A 16734-nucleotide genomic window follows, 5' to 3' on the forward strand; every position below is an offset into this window, starting at 1 on the left:
TGACCGCAAAAATCCAAAGTGGTTAAGAGGGAAGGGAAGAGGGGGGCCGCTGGAGCTATGGTGCAGGAGGCCTCTAAGAGGTGAAAGGGCTGTGCCCCTGGATGCACCTGAGTGGAGATGGAGACGATGCTCAGGAGCTCCTCAAGTCTCCGCCGGTGAGAGAGTGCCCAGGAAGTCGGTGACACAGTGGGGAGCAATTAGAGGGGTGACACAAGCCTCCAGGTAGAGGAGTTTGTACACAGGCAAGGTGAATGTTGGTCTGGAAGCAACACGGAAGAGCAGGAATTGCTCTCAGTGGGAGCAGGAGAGGAAACAGCTGAGGGAAGTGGTACCGATTCAGAGACAGAAAGGGGGCCTTCATCCCCTCTGGAAGAGTACGGTGCAATCCTTTAGCAGTGTCTGCAGATGTAAGCACAAGGCATGCTAGCACCCAGGCTGGGGATCTTCCATCAGTGTCCTAAGAAACGCTATCCTACAACTCAGGAGAGGTGGAGGAGCAATGGGGAGAACTCTAGAACTCACTGGGAAGAGACTGCGTGCAGGTACAAAACCACCTGTCAAAGAAACAATAAATGAAGACATACTGAGCTGGAGGAGGCCAAAATAGAATGGCTACGATGACTGAAAGGAAGGAGAAAAGTATAGCAGCCAGATTATCCCAAGAAACTGAGGACCGTGGACTGAAGTCGTTCCAAAAGCAAGTCCGGACATGAACCTGCTGGCCCCCGTAGTGAAGGGCAAAGGGGCCCCACGTAGAGCAGGAAGTACCTCCAGGCCGGTGCCCATAGTCTCCAGTAGATTATACCAGAGCCTCTTTCTGTTCCTGGAGAAGGGAAAGAGGGAAGGAGCTGGAAAGAGCACTGAGGGCAAAGGGCAAAGCAGGGGGCTGGAGGTCAACTGTAAGCACTATAGACTCCATAGCAATTAGGAAAGGGAGTTTCTCTTAGATCCCTACTTGGTTGGAAGACCCAGATCTGTGTGCATGTATCAAGGGGAAATAATAAGTACAACTGACTTCCACAGTAAGATATGACAATGGGCAGTAGGAAAGGTAGAGAGAAACTATTTCAGTGATCAGGGAAAGAAGAAAGACAGCTATTCTAACTGGGTGGTCCCCAGAAATGAACTTTCTTCAGGGCTTGAAAGAAGGGGGACTTTGGAAGGTAAAGTTCACGTGGATGGAGGAATGGCTCCCGCCCCTCTGGCAGCAAGCTGTGGGGTCTGTAGATGTTGGGTGTCAGGACCAGCCTCCTGCAGCCTCAGCCAAGTCCCTCTGGCCCCATCCTGATTCACCTGTCTTTTCCTTCCCTCCACCAGACCGATGAGCAGCCACCCTCTGAAGGAGATGTCTGACCCACACAGCAGGCCCCCCCGGGTAGAGCCTCTTTCTAACAAATACAAACTCTACGAGTCAGAGCCTACCAGCCCTAGCTGGCCCTCCAGCCCCCAGGATACCCACCCGGCCCTGCCTCTGCTGGAAATGCCTGAAGAAAAGGTGAGAAATATCCCTCCTGAGATGTTTCCTAGGAGAGGAGAGTGGGAGGAGGGAAAGACGGTGCTTGCCCAGCTTCTCAAGGCAGTGTTACAGAATGCCGGGCCAGGGCCAGGGCCCAGGAGATTCTGCCCCACCATCAGTGCATGCTTACACCCATGACTGGTCCACCTGGGCTACGAGAGAAAACGTGGCTCTGTGTGTGGCCTGATTTTAAGGACAAATTGGGAAGGCACACACTCACACACCAGTCTTCCAATTAGTCTCCAAACTCTCCCCTTTAGATCTACCCCCTTTGAATTGGCCTGTTATCTCCAGAAGGAAGGCCTTCATTCAGATGCCAGCCTGTAGCACTCCCTGAACTGATACAGTGGAGAGGAACACAAAACCACTAAGGGTTTTTTTAAATGAGATATAATTTACATAATAAAATTCACCCCTTTAAATTTCACTGGTTTTTAGCATATTTACAAAGTTGTATGAGCATCACTATTACGTAATTCCAGAATATTTTCATCACCTAAAGATGAAACTCCAGTCTTATTAGCAGTCACTCCTCACTCCACCCTCACCCCAGCCTCAACCACCAATTGATTTTCTGTCCCTATGGATTTGCATATTCTGGATTTTTCATATAAACACAATCATATTAATATGTGGCCTTTCTGATTGGCCTCTTGCATTTTGCATAACGTTTTCAGGTTCATCCATATTGTAGCATGAATCAGAACATCATTCCTTTTTATGGCCAAATAACATTTCATTATATGAATATCATACTTTGTTTACCCATTCATCTGTTGATATTCATTTGGATTGTTATGACTTTTTGACTGTTATAAATAATGCCACTATGAGTATTTGTGTAGAAGTTTTTATGTGGATACATGTTTTAGTTTTGTTGGTTATAGACCTAAAAGTGGAATTTCTGGGTCATATGGTAAATCTATGTTTAACATTTTAAGGAACTGCCAAGCTGTTTTCCGAAACAAATACATCAGTGTACTTCTCACCAGCTATATACATACCATGCCGCTCCAGCTCCTCTCCAAAACCTGTTATTATCTGTCTTTTATATTATGGCCTAGGTGGAAGTGAAGTGGCACCTTATTGTGATTTTGAGAATGAGAAATGATGTTGAACATTCTCTTCATGTGCTCACTGGCCACTTGTATAGTTCTTCAGAAAAATGTCTTTTCAAATCCTTTGCCCATTTTGTAATTAGGTTATTTTTCTTTTTATTGTGGAGTTGTAATAGTTCTTTCTATACTCTGGACATTAGACCCCTGCCAAATATATTATTCAGAAATAATTTCTCCCACTCTGTAGGTTGTCTTTTCACTTTGTGGATAACATCCTTAGAAGCACAAGGTTTTTAAATTCTGACTAAGTCCAATTGGTCTATTTTTTCCTTGATTGCTTACACTTTTGGTGTCATATCTAAGAAACCATTTTCTTATCCAAGGTCACAAAGATTTACTCATGTTTTTATCTATGTTTCATAGTTTAGCACTTACATGTAGGTCCTTTATCCATGTTAAGTTAATTTTTGTATATGATATTAAGTAGTCCCACTTCAGTGTTTTACAAGCAGATATCCATTTGTCCCAGCACCATTTGTTAAATAAACTATTGTTACCCCATTAAAGTGTCTTGACACTCCAATAAAAAGTCAGTTAGCCATAGTTGTTTGGGTTATTTCCCTACTCTCAGCTCTATTTAACTGACTTAGAATTTATCCATATGCCAGTGTGACACCATCTTGAATACTGTAGCTTTTGTAGCTTTGTAGTCAGTTTTGACATCAAGAAGTATGAGTCCTCCAACTTTGTTCTTCTTTTTCAAGATTGTTTTGTTCTATCCATTCTACGACCCATGAATTTCCATATGAATTTTAGGTTCTGACTGTCAATCGTTGCAAAAAAAAAAAAAAAAAGCAACTGAGATTTTAGTAGGTATTCTGTTAAATCTACAGGTCAGTTTGGGGAGTATTGCCATTTTAACAAGATTAAGTCTTCCAGTCATAGACATAGAATATCTTTGAGTTTATTTAGGTCTTTAATTTCCTTTAACGATGTTTTGTAGTTTTTAGTGCACAAGTCTTGCCCCTCTTTTGTTAAATTAATTCCATGATCTTTTATTCTTTTTCATACTATCATAACTAGAATTGTTTTCTTAATTTTATTTTAGGATTGTTCATTGCCAGAGTATAAAAATAAAGTTGATTTTTGCATATTGATATTCTATCCTGTGAAATTGGTGAACCCATATGTCTAATAGTTTTTTGTGGATTATCTGAAAGATTTTCCATATTAAAGGTTGTGCCATCTATAGAGATAGCTTTAAAATCTTTCTTTCCAGTATAGTTCCCTTTTTTTTTTTTCTTACATAATTGCTCTGCCTAGAACTTCCAATACAATGTTGAATAGAAGTGATGAGAGCAGACATCCTTGTCTTGCTCCTGGTCTTAAAAGAAAGCACCCAGGCTTTCACCATTAAGTATGATATTAGCTGTGTGTTTAGTATACACCCTTTATTAGGTTAAGGAATTTCCTCTCTATTCCTAGTTTATTGAATGTTTTCACCAGGAAATGTTGCAATTTTTCAAATGGTCTTCCTGTGCCTATTGAGATAATCATGGGGTTTTTTTCCCTTTATTCTCTTATTATTAAAAATTATTAATAGTTAGTATTATTGATTGATTTTGATATATTGAAACAGTCTTCAGTTCCTAGAATAAATCCCACTTGACCATAATTCTTTTTTTATGTTGCTGGATTTGGTTTGTTAGCATTTTGCTAAGGATTTTTGCATCTATATGTATAAAGCATATTGATTTCTAGTTTTCTTTCTTACAATGTCTTGTCTGGTTTTGGCATATGAGGTTTCTCCCTCATAGAATTGTTAGGAAGTTTTCCTTCTCTTCTATTTTTTGGAAGAGATTGGTATTAATTCTTTAAACATTTGGTAGAATTCATGAGTGAAGCCATCTAGACTGGGATTTTTCTTTGTGGGAAATGTTTTTTTTTGTTTTTCCTAATTCAGTTGCCTCACTTTGTTATGATCAATTCAGATTTTCTATTTTTTTTTTCTTGAGCAAGTTTTGGTAGTTTGTGTCTTTCTAGGAATTTATCCAGTTCGTCAAGTTTATCTAATTTGTTAGCATATAATAACTCATATCTTTATAATTCCATTCCCTTAGAATCCTTTTTTTTTTCTTAGTTGTTGATCTTAGTATATTACTACTCCAAGTAGTAATATCCTCTCTTCCATTTCTGGTAATTTTAATCTTCTCTTTTTTGCTTGGTCAGTCTAGCCAAAAGTTTGTCTATTTTGATCTTTCAAAGAACCAACTTTTAGTTTCATTGACTTTCTAATTTCATTGACTTCCTATATTGTTTTTCTATTCTCTATTTTATTTATTTCCATTATAATCTTTATTATGTCCTTCTTTCTACTTGCTTTGGGTTTAGCCCACCATTTTCTTCCTAGTTTCTTAAAGTGAAAGGTTGGGTCATTGCTATGAGATTTTCTTCTTCTTTTAGCATAGGTATTTAGACCTATAAATTCCCCCTTAAGCACTAATTTAGCTGCATCCCATAAGTTTTGATAGGCTGTGTTTTTGTCTTCATTCATCCTAATGAATTTTCTAATTTCTCTACTGAGTTCCCCTTTGATCCACTAATTATTTAGAATTGTTTTGTTCAATTTCCACATATTTCCCAAATTTCTTTATTATTTATAATTTCACTCCATTGTGGTCAGAGATCATATTATATTTTGTATGACGTCAATCGTTTAAATTTTTTTTATCAGTAAGAATGTTTTACCAATTTTATGGCCTATACTGGAGAAGGTTTGATGTACACTAGAAAAGGATGTGCATCCTGCTATTTCTGGATGGAGTGTTCTATAGTTATCTATTATGTCTAGTTGGTTTGTCCTGTTGTTAAACTCTTTTATTTCCATGTTGATCTTCTGCTACTTATTCTATCCATTTTTGAAAGTGGAGTATGGAAGTCTCCAATTATTATTGTTGAACTGTCTTTTTCTCCTTCAGTTCTGCCAGTTTCTTCTTCATATATTTTGGGGCTTTGTTGTTAAACTGCTTCTATTGTAAATAAGCAATGAGCAACAGCCTTATTAGTAGTACCCAAGATATTGCCATTGTCACAGAATGGGTTCCCCTAGGAAGCTGACTCTGAGATGGAGATTTGCATGTAAGAAATTTATTGGGGTATACCCTTGGGGGTCAACATTTGTAGAGGAGTAAAGACACAGGATTAGACAAAAGGAGCAGTTGGGCTGTGAGGCAGTCATAGTAAAGACCTCAGGCGATCCCCTGGTGAGCTCTGGCACTGGGAAGGCACTATAAAGTCCAGAGTTGGGGGTGAAGAGTCCCCACATGTTCACTCATCGCTACTTTGAAATTACTATTGTTACTGGATCTGCTCTACTTCAATGTATATCACAAATTTTTTAAAACATACTGTGACAAATGCATTTCAATAAAATTGGTTTTCTTTGTAATCTTATTTATTTTATTCATTTCCAAACATTATTCCAGAAAGAAGTCCATAGGCATGCCAAATTGCCAAAAGGCATTGATGGCCACACAAGAGTGATGTGAAGGTGTACAGACCTGGAAAAGCAGGCCTACATGGGACGCTCTGGGAGGCATTAGACAGGGACGTTTGCCTTATGATCCTTCATCAAAAAACTTGACACCCTTCTTTATTCCCAAATGTCCCTGCTCTCCAAGTATCTTATTTGATATTTTGTCATGGCTTCTCCTGAAAGGATCTTCAGTCATCCAGTGAAGACAGCCACATTGTGAAAATTGAAAAGCCCACTGAAAGAAGTAAGAGGAGAGAGAGCGGAGCAGCCCGCCAGGGCTCTGCAGGCCGGGGAGGCCTCAGCCTCTTTCAAGCAGTGGGCTACCTCACGGGCGAGATGAAGGAGTGCAGGAGCTGGCTGAAAGGTAGGCAGCTGCCCGGAAGGAGTAGCCAAGCCAGGGAGACAGCCCTCCCTCTCTCTGGCGTGGGTGGAGGGAGCCGTTTCCTCACTCCCCACCAAGAGGACCCCCGCAGTTGATGCACTCCCACCCTGACCTGGCTCCTGGGGGGTGTGACGTGCCTGACTAACTCAGAATTCCCAGTTTGAGAACTAAATGCATTTCCCAGATCCTCTTTCTTTGCAAGTTCTTCACTTCTACATAGAACAGATATACAACAGCCATATTAGCAACAAATAAGCCACCCCCCAAATAAGCTAAGTGGCCACTCCTTCACTTGTTCTGCAGCCATTTATGATGCACAAAGAAAATATTGGCATCTCTCTCCACAGTGTTACAGGGTTCCTTCCTTTTAACATCTCTCTTCCCCTAGTTTCCCTAAACTAAAAGCTGAAGCAAACACTCCTACCTCCCCTGACCCAGCCTGCTCCCCACCCCACCTATTTAGGTTGTCCTGGAAACCAAACCAGAACAGAGAGGTCCCCTCTTCTAGATCTGGCTTCCCCCAGGTCCTAACTCCATACTGATTTCACAGCAGAGTTAAAATCATTTCTTCTCAGCTTCTTGTCTTCAAACAACTTTCTTTGCTCCTCAGGTACAAGCCCTCCACTGAGTCATACAGCACTACATACAAAGAGAGTTTCCTTCCCTCTCAACCGTTCTCTTGGAGCAATGAATTTCCCTTTGGAATGCTCCTGGGGCTTCTGTACCAACTGAGCTGATGGCTGGAACAGCATTAAATTGGTCTCCGCATGGTGCCTCAGCCTGTATGGGAAAGCGAACACTCGCTGCAGACTGACTGCCTCGCTGCGCAGAGGCCCCAGCCGGCGCCAGGCTAAAGGAGGGGAAATGTCCCATCCCCTGCGCCCCTATTTGCCTTGGTTTCTATGCCAACCAGTGGTCCAGCAGGAAAGCCCAGGCTGGCTCCTGCTGATGGCTCTGCCTTTCTCTTTCAGATAAGGCGCTGGCCCTCCAGTTCACAGACTGGGTGCTGAGGGGCACTGCTCAGGTGATGTTCGTCAACAACCCCCTCAGTGGGCTCATCATCTTCATAGGGCTCCTGATCCAAAATCCCTGGTGGACGATTGCCGGAGGCCTGGGAGCAGTGGTCTCAACCTTAACTGCTCTTGTCTTGAGCCAGGACAGGTAGGTCCCTCTCTGGGGTCTTAGGATAGACAGGTGGAGAAGTGTGTACTTGAGCAATCAGCCAGGTTTGTCCTACCAGCCAACCCAAAATCTCCTGAGGATCAGCTTTGAACAGGCTGCTGGAAGTCTTAACAGAACTAAACTACTCCTGTGCTCTCAGCAAGTGAGAGCGCCAGGCTCCGTCTGACTGTGGAGCCTTCTGGAAACACTCCTTTGGAGGCAGGTAGGTTACAGAGGAACACAAGCTCTTCTTCCCTCAGAAGCCTTCAGTCGAGTTGAGGGAGAAGAAACTAACAGGCAAGAAGTGTGTCAGAACACAAGACAGTACAGGCTGGAGAGGTTGGAGAAGGCAGAAATCACCAAGTGTTGCAAAGATTAGAGAACATAGCCTTTGAGCTACAACATGCACTTAGGTGGGGCAAGGGAGGGCAGTGCGGATGCAGCGTGGAGGAAGGGGAACAACCTTGAGCTCCTGGAGGCGTGAGGCAGGCCTGGAGGACGGGCCAGCTCTGCCCTGGTAGCTACGAAGTCCGCTCATACCGGTTGTATTTTACAGAACTGGACCACCTCCTCAGACTTTGCCGTAAGTTAGTCCAACAGTTCCCAAACTTTCCTGATGGCCAGAATCACCTGGAATGAATGTTAAGAAATGTAGCTTCTCAGCCCCACCTGTACCCCCTCCCTCCCAGAGATACACCCATTCAGTGGATCTGGGAGGTGGTATTTTTAATGAGATTCCCCTGGTGCTTCTGATGATCAGAGAACTTTGGGAGTGCCCATATTCTTAGTGTTCTTCGATTTTGTGGTCCCCAACCCATTTGTGAATTAATTGTCAACAGCATTTTAAAAATTCAAATAATAGTATAAAATAAAAAAGGTTAAAGTAATCCATATGCAGGAAAAGTAAGTGTTATTTTGTGAAACGTTTTGTTGCATGCATGTTGGGAGAGTGTATGCGTGTGCATGTGTGTGTGATCTGGAGCAGTGCTGGCAGCTGTGCAACTGCCCCACATTCATCGATTCAGTGGACACTTTTCTGGAAGGGCCAGCAGGGAGGGCCTGATAAGCACTGGTGAATACCTCTGTTTCCCCGAGGTCCGCCATCGCCTCAGGACTTCACGGCTACAACGGGATGCTGGTGGGGCTGCTGATGGCCGTGTTCTCTGAGAAGCTAGACTATTACTGGTGGCTTTTGTTTCCTGTGACATTCACAGCCATGGCCTGGTGAGACACCTCATTCTGCTCACAAACCCACAGCGCCCCAACGTCTTACACTGGGGCCAAGTGTCTTCATAGTCAGGCTGCTTTATCTTGCTGGACACAGTGAAAATCCATGAGTTCAGTAGCCACACAGGGGATCATTTTTGAATTTAAAATTAACAGAGATCCTTTAAAGCTGCAAATACCACATGTTCTTTACTGTGCTAATAATCATCCTTGAATTATAGGCTTAATAATAAAGGCTAACATTTATTGGGTATTTCCTGAAAGCCAGCACAATGCTAAGCAAGACAGTTATCATCCCCAGTTTACAGAAGGGAAGACCAAGGCATACAGACATTAATTAACTGGCCCTAGGTTATACATTATGAAAGTCCTCCATGATGAACCTAGGGTCTGCACTACTGTCAACTCCAGGCTACATGGGAATCATCTATCCTATAGCCCAACTAATACCCAAAAGCTGAAAACTCACTTGAGATAGAATCGGAGCTCTCTTGGAACAGAATGTCTATATTTGAAACACAGAATCTTGGAACAAAAAGCATCAGTTGAGATCTTGGTGTACAATCACCTCATTTTGCCGAAGAATAAAAAAGTCACCCTGAAAGGTTTTAGGAACAAATACTTGCTGAGGTCAGGGGTGTCCTAGGCACAGTGACGCTTAGTTCATGTGGACCTGTGGTGGGTCTGCAGAGTCTGAGAGTATCTGTATGATGTCCCCTGTCACACACTGGCAAGAAGTCTGTGGGTAACTCATGTCCCCCATTCCTTGTGTGCCACCATTCTCAGACATGCTGACTGATTTTTAAGATCTCTAAGAAATAAATACATGTCTTTCTCTGGCTTCAAAGTCTGGAGTTACTAAAATTTCAATTTTAAGTACTAATCCAATACTTCCTACTAGTACATACAAATAATTTACTACATAAACCTTTCTGGGCATTTTATGTTTCTTCTTAGGGTTTCTGACTTTCTTAATCCATCAGGACAAAAAGCCAAAGCAATCATTTCTGTGGGGACTTCCTCAATGCCCCCCACCTACCACCATACCAGGAGTAGGAAAATTGTCTTCATTTGCATGCATTTGGTTTATAACCACATAGATTAACCTCCTCAGCCACTTTGCATTGGGCGGCAGTTTGTCTCCAGTGTTCCCACCCCCACCCCTACTTCCCAGTTTAGAAGACCAACGAAGATCATTCAGCACGCACTCTGGGCTGAGCTCTGTGCTGCTAGTCCAGTCTGTTCACTAATCCATTCAAGTAGTCCTTGAAATCCAATCCATAGAATAGGTATAAGTAGAGCCATTTTCCAGATTTAGCCAACAAACAAATATTTGCTGAGAGCCTGCTATGTGCAGGGACTATTCCAGATGCTGGGGCTAGTTGTGAATAAGAAAGAGTCTCCATCTGCTTGGAGCTTACATTCTTCTTCGCCAAGATAGAAATAAACTCACAAACTAGTTAATTGAAAGGGTCATTTCTAGATACGATATGTGCTTTGAGGAAAGCAAAGCAGGACAAATGGACAGAGAGTGATTCCAGACATGGGTGGTCAGGGACAGTCACTTTGCAGAGGAGAACATTTGAGCTGTCACCTAAATGATAAGAAGGCCCCTGCCATCTGAAGATCGGGTGATGGATGCACAGACAGAAGCAGCAGCTTGTGCAAAGACCCCAGCTGGGGAAGTAGGATGTGCTCAAAAGACAAGACCAGTGGGTCTGAGGCCCAGTGAATGAAGGAGGAGCGGCAGGGGACACGGGCAGAAGTGGTGAAGGCCGGACCCTGTCCGTAGATCCAGTAAGATCTTACTGTAAATCCAGTAAGCCTTTTCATTTTTATTACAGCTGTGATTGGAAGCAGTTTAAGGGTTTTAAGCAGAGGAGTAATAGGATATGATCTAAATTTAAACAAATGACTGCTTGCAGTGTGGAGAAAGGATTTTAACTGAAGCAAGAGTGGATGCTGGAAGCACAGCTCCCGGGATCAGCTGCTTAACCACAGAGAGATGAGAGTGGTGGGACAGGGTGATATCCAGGAAGGTGGTGAGAAGTGGTTGGGCTCGGGGTATATTTTAAGGAAGATACAGGTAAAAGGACTTTCTGGGAAGCCGTGGAATATGAGGGAGTAAAGGAAGAAAATTGAGTACACTCCTGTAATTTGCCTGAGTACCTGGGTTGATGGAGAAGACTAAGAGAAAAACAGATTGGTGGTGGGAGACAGGATTCAAATCAAAAGTTCTGTTGGGCATTATTAAACCTTAGACTGACTAACAAGTAGAGATGTTGAGAAGGTAGTTGGATGTACAAATCTGGAATTTAGTGATATTATCAAGATTTGCAAGGCATAAACATACAGAAGATATTTCATCCTTGGGACTGAGGGATATCACCAAAAAAAAAAAAAAAAGAAGAAGAAGATTGAAGAAAGGCCCAAGACAGAACCGTAGGACCTCCTGATATCTAGACAAGTGGCAGAAGAGGGAAGCAGCACTGGGGAGAGCTGACAAGGAGCAGCTGGAAAAGCAGGAAGAAAGCTAAGAAAATGCAGTGTCGTGGGAACCCTGATAGGTGTTGCCACTCAACCAGAGGGTCCAACTGTCAAATGAAGGGGGCAGGGAGTGACCATGGATTTGACAAGATAAATGTCTTTGGTGAAATGGCAAGAGCCATTTCTGTGGTGTAGGAAGAACACGCACCAGATTGGCGTGGGTTTAGGAAAGAATGGAAACAGCAGGATTGGCCATAGCAAGGCAGACAATACTTTTGAGGGAGCAGAGACCTGGGTCACCAGCTAGAGGGGACAGCAGGTTAAAGGAGGAGGATTTTTAAAGGTAGAAGACACTAGAGCATGTTGTACACTCATGAGAGTGATCTAGAGAGGAGGAGAAATTGAAGCTGCAAGAGAGAGAGAGGAGAGAATTGCAGGAGTGAAGTCTTTGAGACAAATTGGATCCCGAGGTACAAGGAAAAGAACTGCCCTGATGGACGAGCAGGGACACTTGCGTTATATGAACAAGGCAATCGGCGAGTGGATCTTACAGTTCAGAATAAAAAGCATTGCTCATCTTGTCATTTCTGTTTTTTTAATGAAGTAAAGCAAAGTGGTTAGCTGAAACAAAAGGGAAGCAGACAGTAAAGATTTGAGGAGAAGAAAATGTGAAATAGCTTTCTCAGCAAGTTGGAGAGCTGATTTGCTAGAGATGTGTAGTAGGGTTTTCAGGCAACCTTAAATGCCCACGTGAGATGTATGGTCACTAATTAAAGTAGTCCAATCAACCCGATCAGTAAATTTCATGTTTTGTCCTGCAGCTCACTGTGTGTGGAACAGGGTGTTTGTTGTCTGGGACAGCTGGTTCCTCCAGAAGAAACTAAAGTTAAGAAAGATTAATTACTGAACATTGCTCACTCAGCCTATAAGTGTAGGAATTAGGATTTGCACTGGGCTCCTTCTGTCTCCAAAATTCATGCTCTTCCCAAGGAATAGGCCAAGAAGAGACAAGAAGGGAGAGGACACCAAGAACTGAAGTTTCCATTTTCACATGGTAGTTCCCAGAGTAGCTCAGAGTACTTGACTGAATCTAAGTCTGCATAGATCTATGTGCCGGGGCAGCCTCTCAAATGTCATCACAGCCATGATAGTAACCATTGTACATCTTAATGATCCAAAGGCAATATGTGATATTTTGAAAGGATTGCATTTTGTTTAGTCTTCTTGATTTTAGAAATAAGGAAATATTTTAATTATTTTATAAAGTTTTCTATTCAAAGCAAATTATAATACTTTTAAAATGTGTTTCTCTAAGTTGTGGTCTTAAATTGAACACCTATTCCCAATCCCAGACCAATGGACCACTAGTCTCAAAGGGAACCACTAGTGCCAAGGAGAGGGGAGAGTGGATAACACTGTGGCCAGGGCTGACGGGACAATGGAGAACTAAGGATAACTGCAGTGACTAACCCATTGTCCCTTCCATCTTCAGCCCAGTTCTCTCCAGTGCCTTGAATTCCATCTTCAGCAAGTGGGACCTCCCAGTCTTCACACTGCCTTTCAACATCGCAGTGACCCTATACCTGGCGGCCACGGGCCACTACAACCTTTTCTTCCCCACAACACTGGTGGAGCCTGTGTCTTCAGTGCCCAACATCACCTGGACAGACATTGAGATGCCTTTGGTAAATTACCCAATGGAAGATGAGTTGGGACCATCTCATCTTTTATCCTTTATCCTTCTCGCTAACCAGTTTGTGGATTGCCCAGATTCTCAGCTTCTCTAGATGCATGTCCACCAGGTGATGAGTCTCAGTAGAGAAGAGCATAGAAAAGGGCCACTGCCAGCTGCCAATATTCTTTCAACAGCCCCTTATAGAAGACCTAGTATGTGCCAGGCACTTTATCAGACACTAGGAATACACCGAGAATAAAACAACATCCCTACCTCCATGAAGCCTATACTATCCCCACTGAAACATAATAAACAAGGGTACAAATAAGTATTCAGTTGGCCATACAGAATGATGGGTTGAGGGAAAAATACTAAATAAGATGCATAGTTGGGTGAAGGGGAAAAATACTAAAATAAATGTTTCAAATTAGGATTTTAAAGATATTATCAATAGAAGTCAGGGTGAATTTTCATGTACTTTCCATATCAGTGGTTCTCAAACCAGGGTTATTTTGCCCTCCTGGGGAGGAGAAATGTCTGCAGACATTTTTAATTGTCAAGACTGGAGGGATCTAGTGGGTAGAGGCCGGGGATGCTGCTAAACACCCTACGGAGGATAGGACAGCCCCTCCTCATAATAAAAAACTGTCCAGTCCAAAATGTCAAAAATGCCAGAGCTGAGAAACCCTGCTTTGAATCCTACTATCACAAATCTAATACACATTCATTTCACTGAACTCTAGACATTAGGAATAAAGAGAGAGAAAAAAATCTAACACAAGACGAAATGTATAGAATTCTACAATTTGGGCCTTCTTTATGAACAATAGAGATAACTGACAACTAATACTAAGGCCAGCTTTTTATGTATCAGACACCGTCCCATGCCCTAAAGTCATTTAACCCTCCAAATAACCCCATATTCTAAAAACTTTCATTATTCCCATTTTACAGATGAGAAAAGTAGGGCACACAGAGGGTAAGCTATACAAAGTCAAACTGCAGCTAGTGCCTGAGCTTAAAACCCAGCCTGACTCAGAGCCCAGCTCCAAACCACCACAACCACCATGCCCCTAGTGCAGGGCAGGACGTGCATCCTCCGCTGGAACAATCGCAGTGAGGTGGCGTCCTCTGTTCTCCATCAGTGTGTCCTTTAGGTGTTGGAGTGTCTTCCCTCTGGGCCTCAGAACTCCACCCCACTTTATCTTTCACCCACTGGTACAACTCTCCTTTTAGAGTAATACAGAATATTTTTTCTGCATTTGCCTTTTTAATATTTGAAAACATAACCTATGTTCCCAAGTATTACTTGGGCCATCTGATTTCTGAGCTCTGACTCCCAGCCGAGCCCCTCATCTAGATGTGGCCCTGCTGCCAGGTGCTCAGTGCCCGGGCACCGCTCCGGGCAGGACGGATAGCACAGGTGCTCCAGGGACAGCCACACTCTGACCCTGAGCCTATCAAGGAAGGAAAGGCTCCCCAGCCCCTAGTGGCAAAGGCTGCTGTCAATGATGCAAAACCTTTTTTAAAGCTTTTTCTGGGGCTGGGGCTAGAGTGGGACCCCAGACAAGGTAGGGCCTGAATGCAAGAAAACGGCAAACACAGAGCCCTGCATTTAAGGGAAAGCCCACCCTCTCAGATGGAAAGTGGCTGGAATAGGAGCGGAGACAAAACTCTGAATTTGATAGAATTACCAATGATCAATTAGGCACACTGCCTTAGGAGCACCGACCCCCATCCCTGAGCCCGACCCATGAAGCATGGTCTGAGTGACGGCTGCAGGGGCCTGCTGCACCGCTGAGAGAAGGGCCCACCAAGCCCCCCACCCACCCCACACTGTGAGGCTGGCACAGAGGGGGCCAGAGTGGAGAGGGCCACAGACAAGAGCTGCCTCTTGTCTACAAAATAAGCAACTGAAAAGTATTAGGATGCAAATCCACGAACCCTGAGTCCCAAGCTATCCTCTTGAGTGTGCCACCGCATCACCGCTCTGACAACTGGTTCCTCTTCCACACCATCCAGATCCGTATTTCGAAGAATCAGTGCCATTTCCCTCTTTCTCTTTAAAACAGTGTGGGGGAATGACTTCCATTTTGTTTAATTAGCTTGTTACTCTAGGATTGTCCAGAGCATGGAGGTTGGTGCTCAGGAAATTTCCACAGCACACCTGACTGCTCTTTGCACCAGGGTGTCCATGGTGGCCTGGAGAGCAGCGTGGAGAGGAGGGCAGGCTGCCCCAGGGCCACTGGTCACTAAACTAAAATATGGATCCCAGCGGAGGAAGCTTCATTCTAACCCCAGGCTCCACTCCAAGGGAACCTGTTCCCTCATTCCTCTCATTCTTGACTGCTTGGGCTTAAAACCTGTGTTCCTAGAGGGGAGGGTGGAATCCCCTAGGCATCCTGCATTCCCCAGATGGTGGGAAATCATGGAATGTTTATTGAGTAGATTTCCTGCCTATTGCCCACACTTAAGCTGAGTTCCCTGGACTGGTACAAAGCATCTCCTGGTTCCTTTCTATAAGATGGGGCCCCACCCCGTCATTCCTTGCACAGGTCTATAAGCTCTGGCTCAAACAGGGCTTCGTTATTAAAAGGCCACCCATCCAGAGATAAGAGAGGGCAAGGTTAAAAGCTGTCTGGGCTTCCTCAAACACTATTCTCTGATGAAATCAGACTGACTCCAGACTTAAATCAAGTTGTGAAAAAGTACAAAATTTCATCCACAAGGAGAAATGCAGTGAGCTCCTAACATCCATGGTAGATTAACTGTAACTAACCCAGTGGTCCCCAAACTCTGTTGCACATTAGAATCCCCTGAGGCCCAGGTCATGCCCCACACCAGTTAAATCAGGATGTCTGGGCAAGAACTAGGCATCAATATTTTTTTAAGATCTCCAGCTGATTCCAATATACAGCAAAATTTGGAAATCACTGAACTAATCAATATGTGTTTATTAAGTACCTATTATGTGTCCAGCCATAAAGGAACCCTGTCCTCAAAGAGGTCGTGTGACCTGGTCACAGAGTAAAGAGTTTGCAGAATTTTAAAGCTAGGAGATCATTGCCAGGCATCCTCCTCATGTTACACAGGAGGGCACCAGAGCCCTGAATAAGGATGTGTTACACCAGCTGCTGTCACACAATGGGCTCTCACAAAGCCGCCCTGAAAGCTGGAGAGCTCAACTCCCAGGCCAGCGTTTTGGCTAGCCTGCCAATTCACCTCCTTTCTTTTTGCCCTCAATGGACTGACAAAACATGGATGATGCAGCTTGGACAGCAAAAGGCCATCTGCCGTCACTGTCAAATGAATCATCTCCAGTTTCACCAAATGATTGTCAGTCTTTGGGATATTTGACCTCCATTCTGTTCTCCAGATGCTCTGCCCACTACCTTTCTGCAATGCCAAGCTCACATTGAGAGCCGGGGACATGCCTCCTCCTTCCTGAGCCCGCATTACCCAGAGTAGCACTGAATGTACAGCAGCCACCAGTAGATCAGGAGTCACACTCACAGGTCTTAGCTTGGGTTTGGCCTCCAAGGACCTGGGTGACCTTTGGTCAAATCATCCATCAAAATTGCCAAGAAGGTTTCCAACATTCCTGGAATATTTCTAGGATTTCAGGTCTAGAGGAAATCCTGAAACAGCCAATGACAGTCTAGGGAGGAGGTGTGCTCTTGTTCCCCAAACCTC

General features: G+C 43.8%; 1 protein-coding gene across 1 annotated transcript in view; it reads left to right on the forward strand.

Moving 5' to 3' along the window:
• Positions 1-1330: 1330 nt before the first annotated feature.
• SLC14A2 (solute carrier family 14 member 2) overlaps positions 1331-16734 on the forward strand; it is a 49621-nt gene continuing 34217 nt past the window's right edge. The window contains exons 1-5 of the mRNA XM_036918703.2: positions 1331-1495; positions 6293-6473; positions 7463-7652; positions 8748-8876; positions 12859-13051. Coding sequence (XP_036774598.2) covers positions 1346-1495; positions 6293-6473; positions 7463-7652; positions 8748-8876; positions 12859-13051 — 843 coding nt within the window. The 5' untranslated portion in view covers positions 1331-1345. The remainder of the gene's footprint in view (positions 1496-6292; positions 6474-7462; positions 7653-8747; positions 8877-12858; positions 13052-16734) is intronic.

This window comes from Manis pentadactyla, chromosome 6 (assembly GCF_030020395.1).
Source record: "Manis pentadactyla isolate mManPen7 chromosome 6, mManPen7.hap1, whole genome shotgun sequence".
NCBI classification, from domain to species: Eukaryota; Metazoa; Chordata; class Mammalia; order Pholidota; family Manidae; genus Manis; species Manis pentadactyla.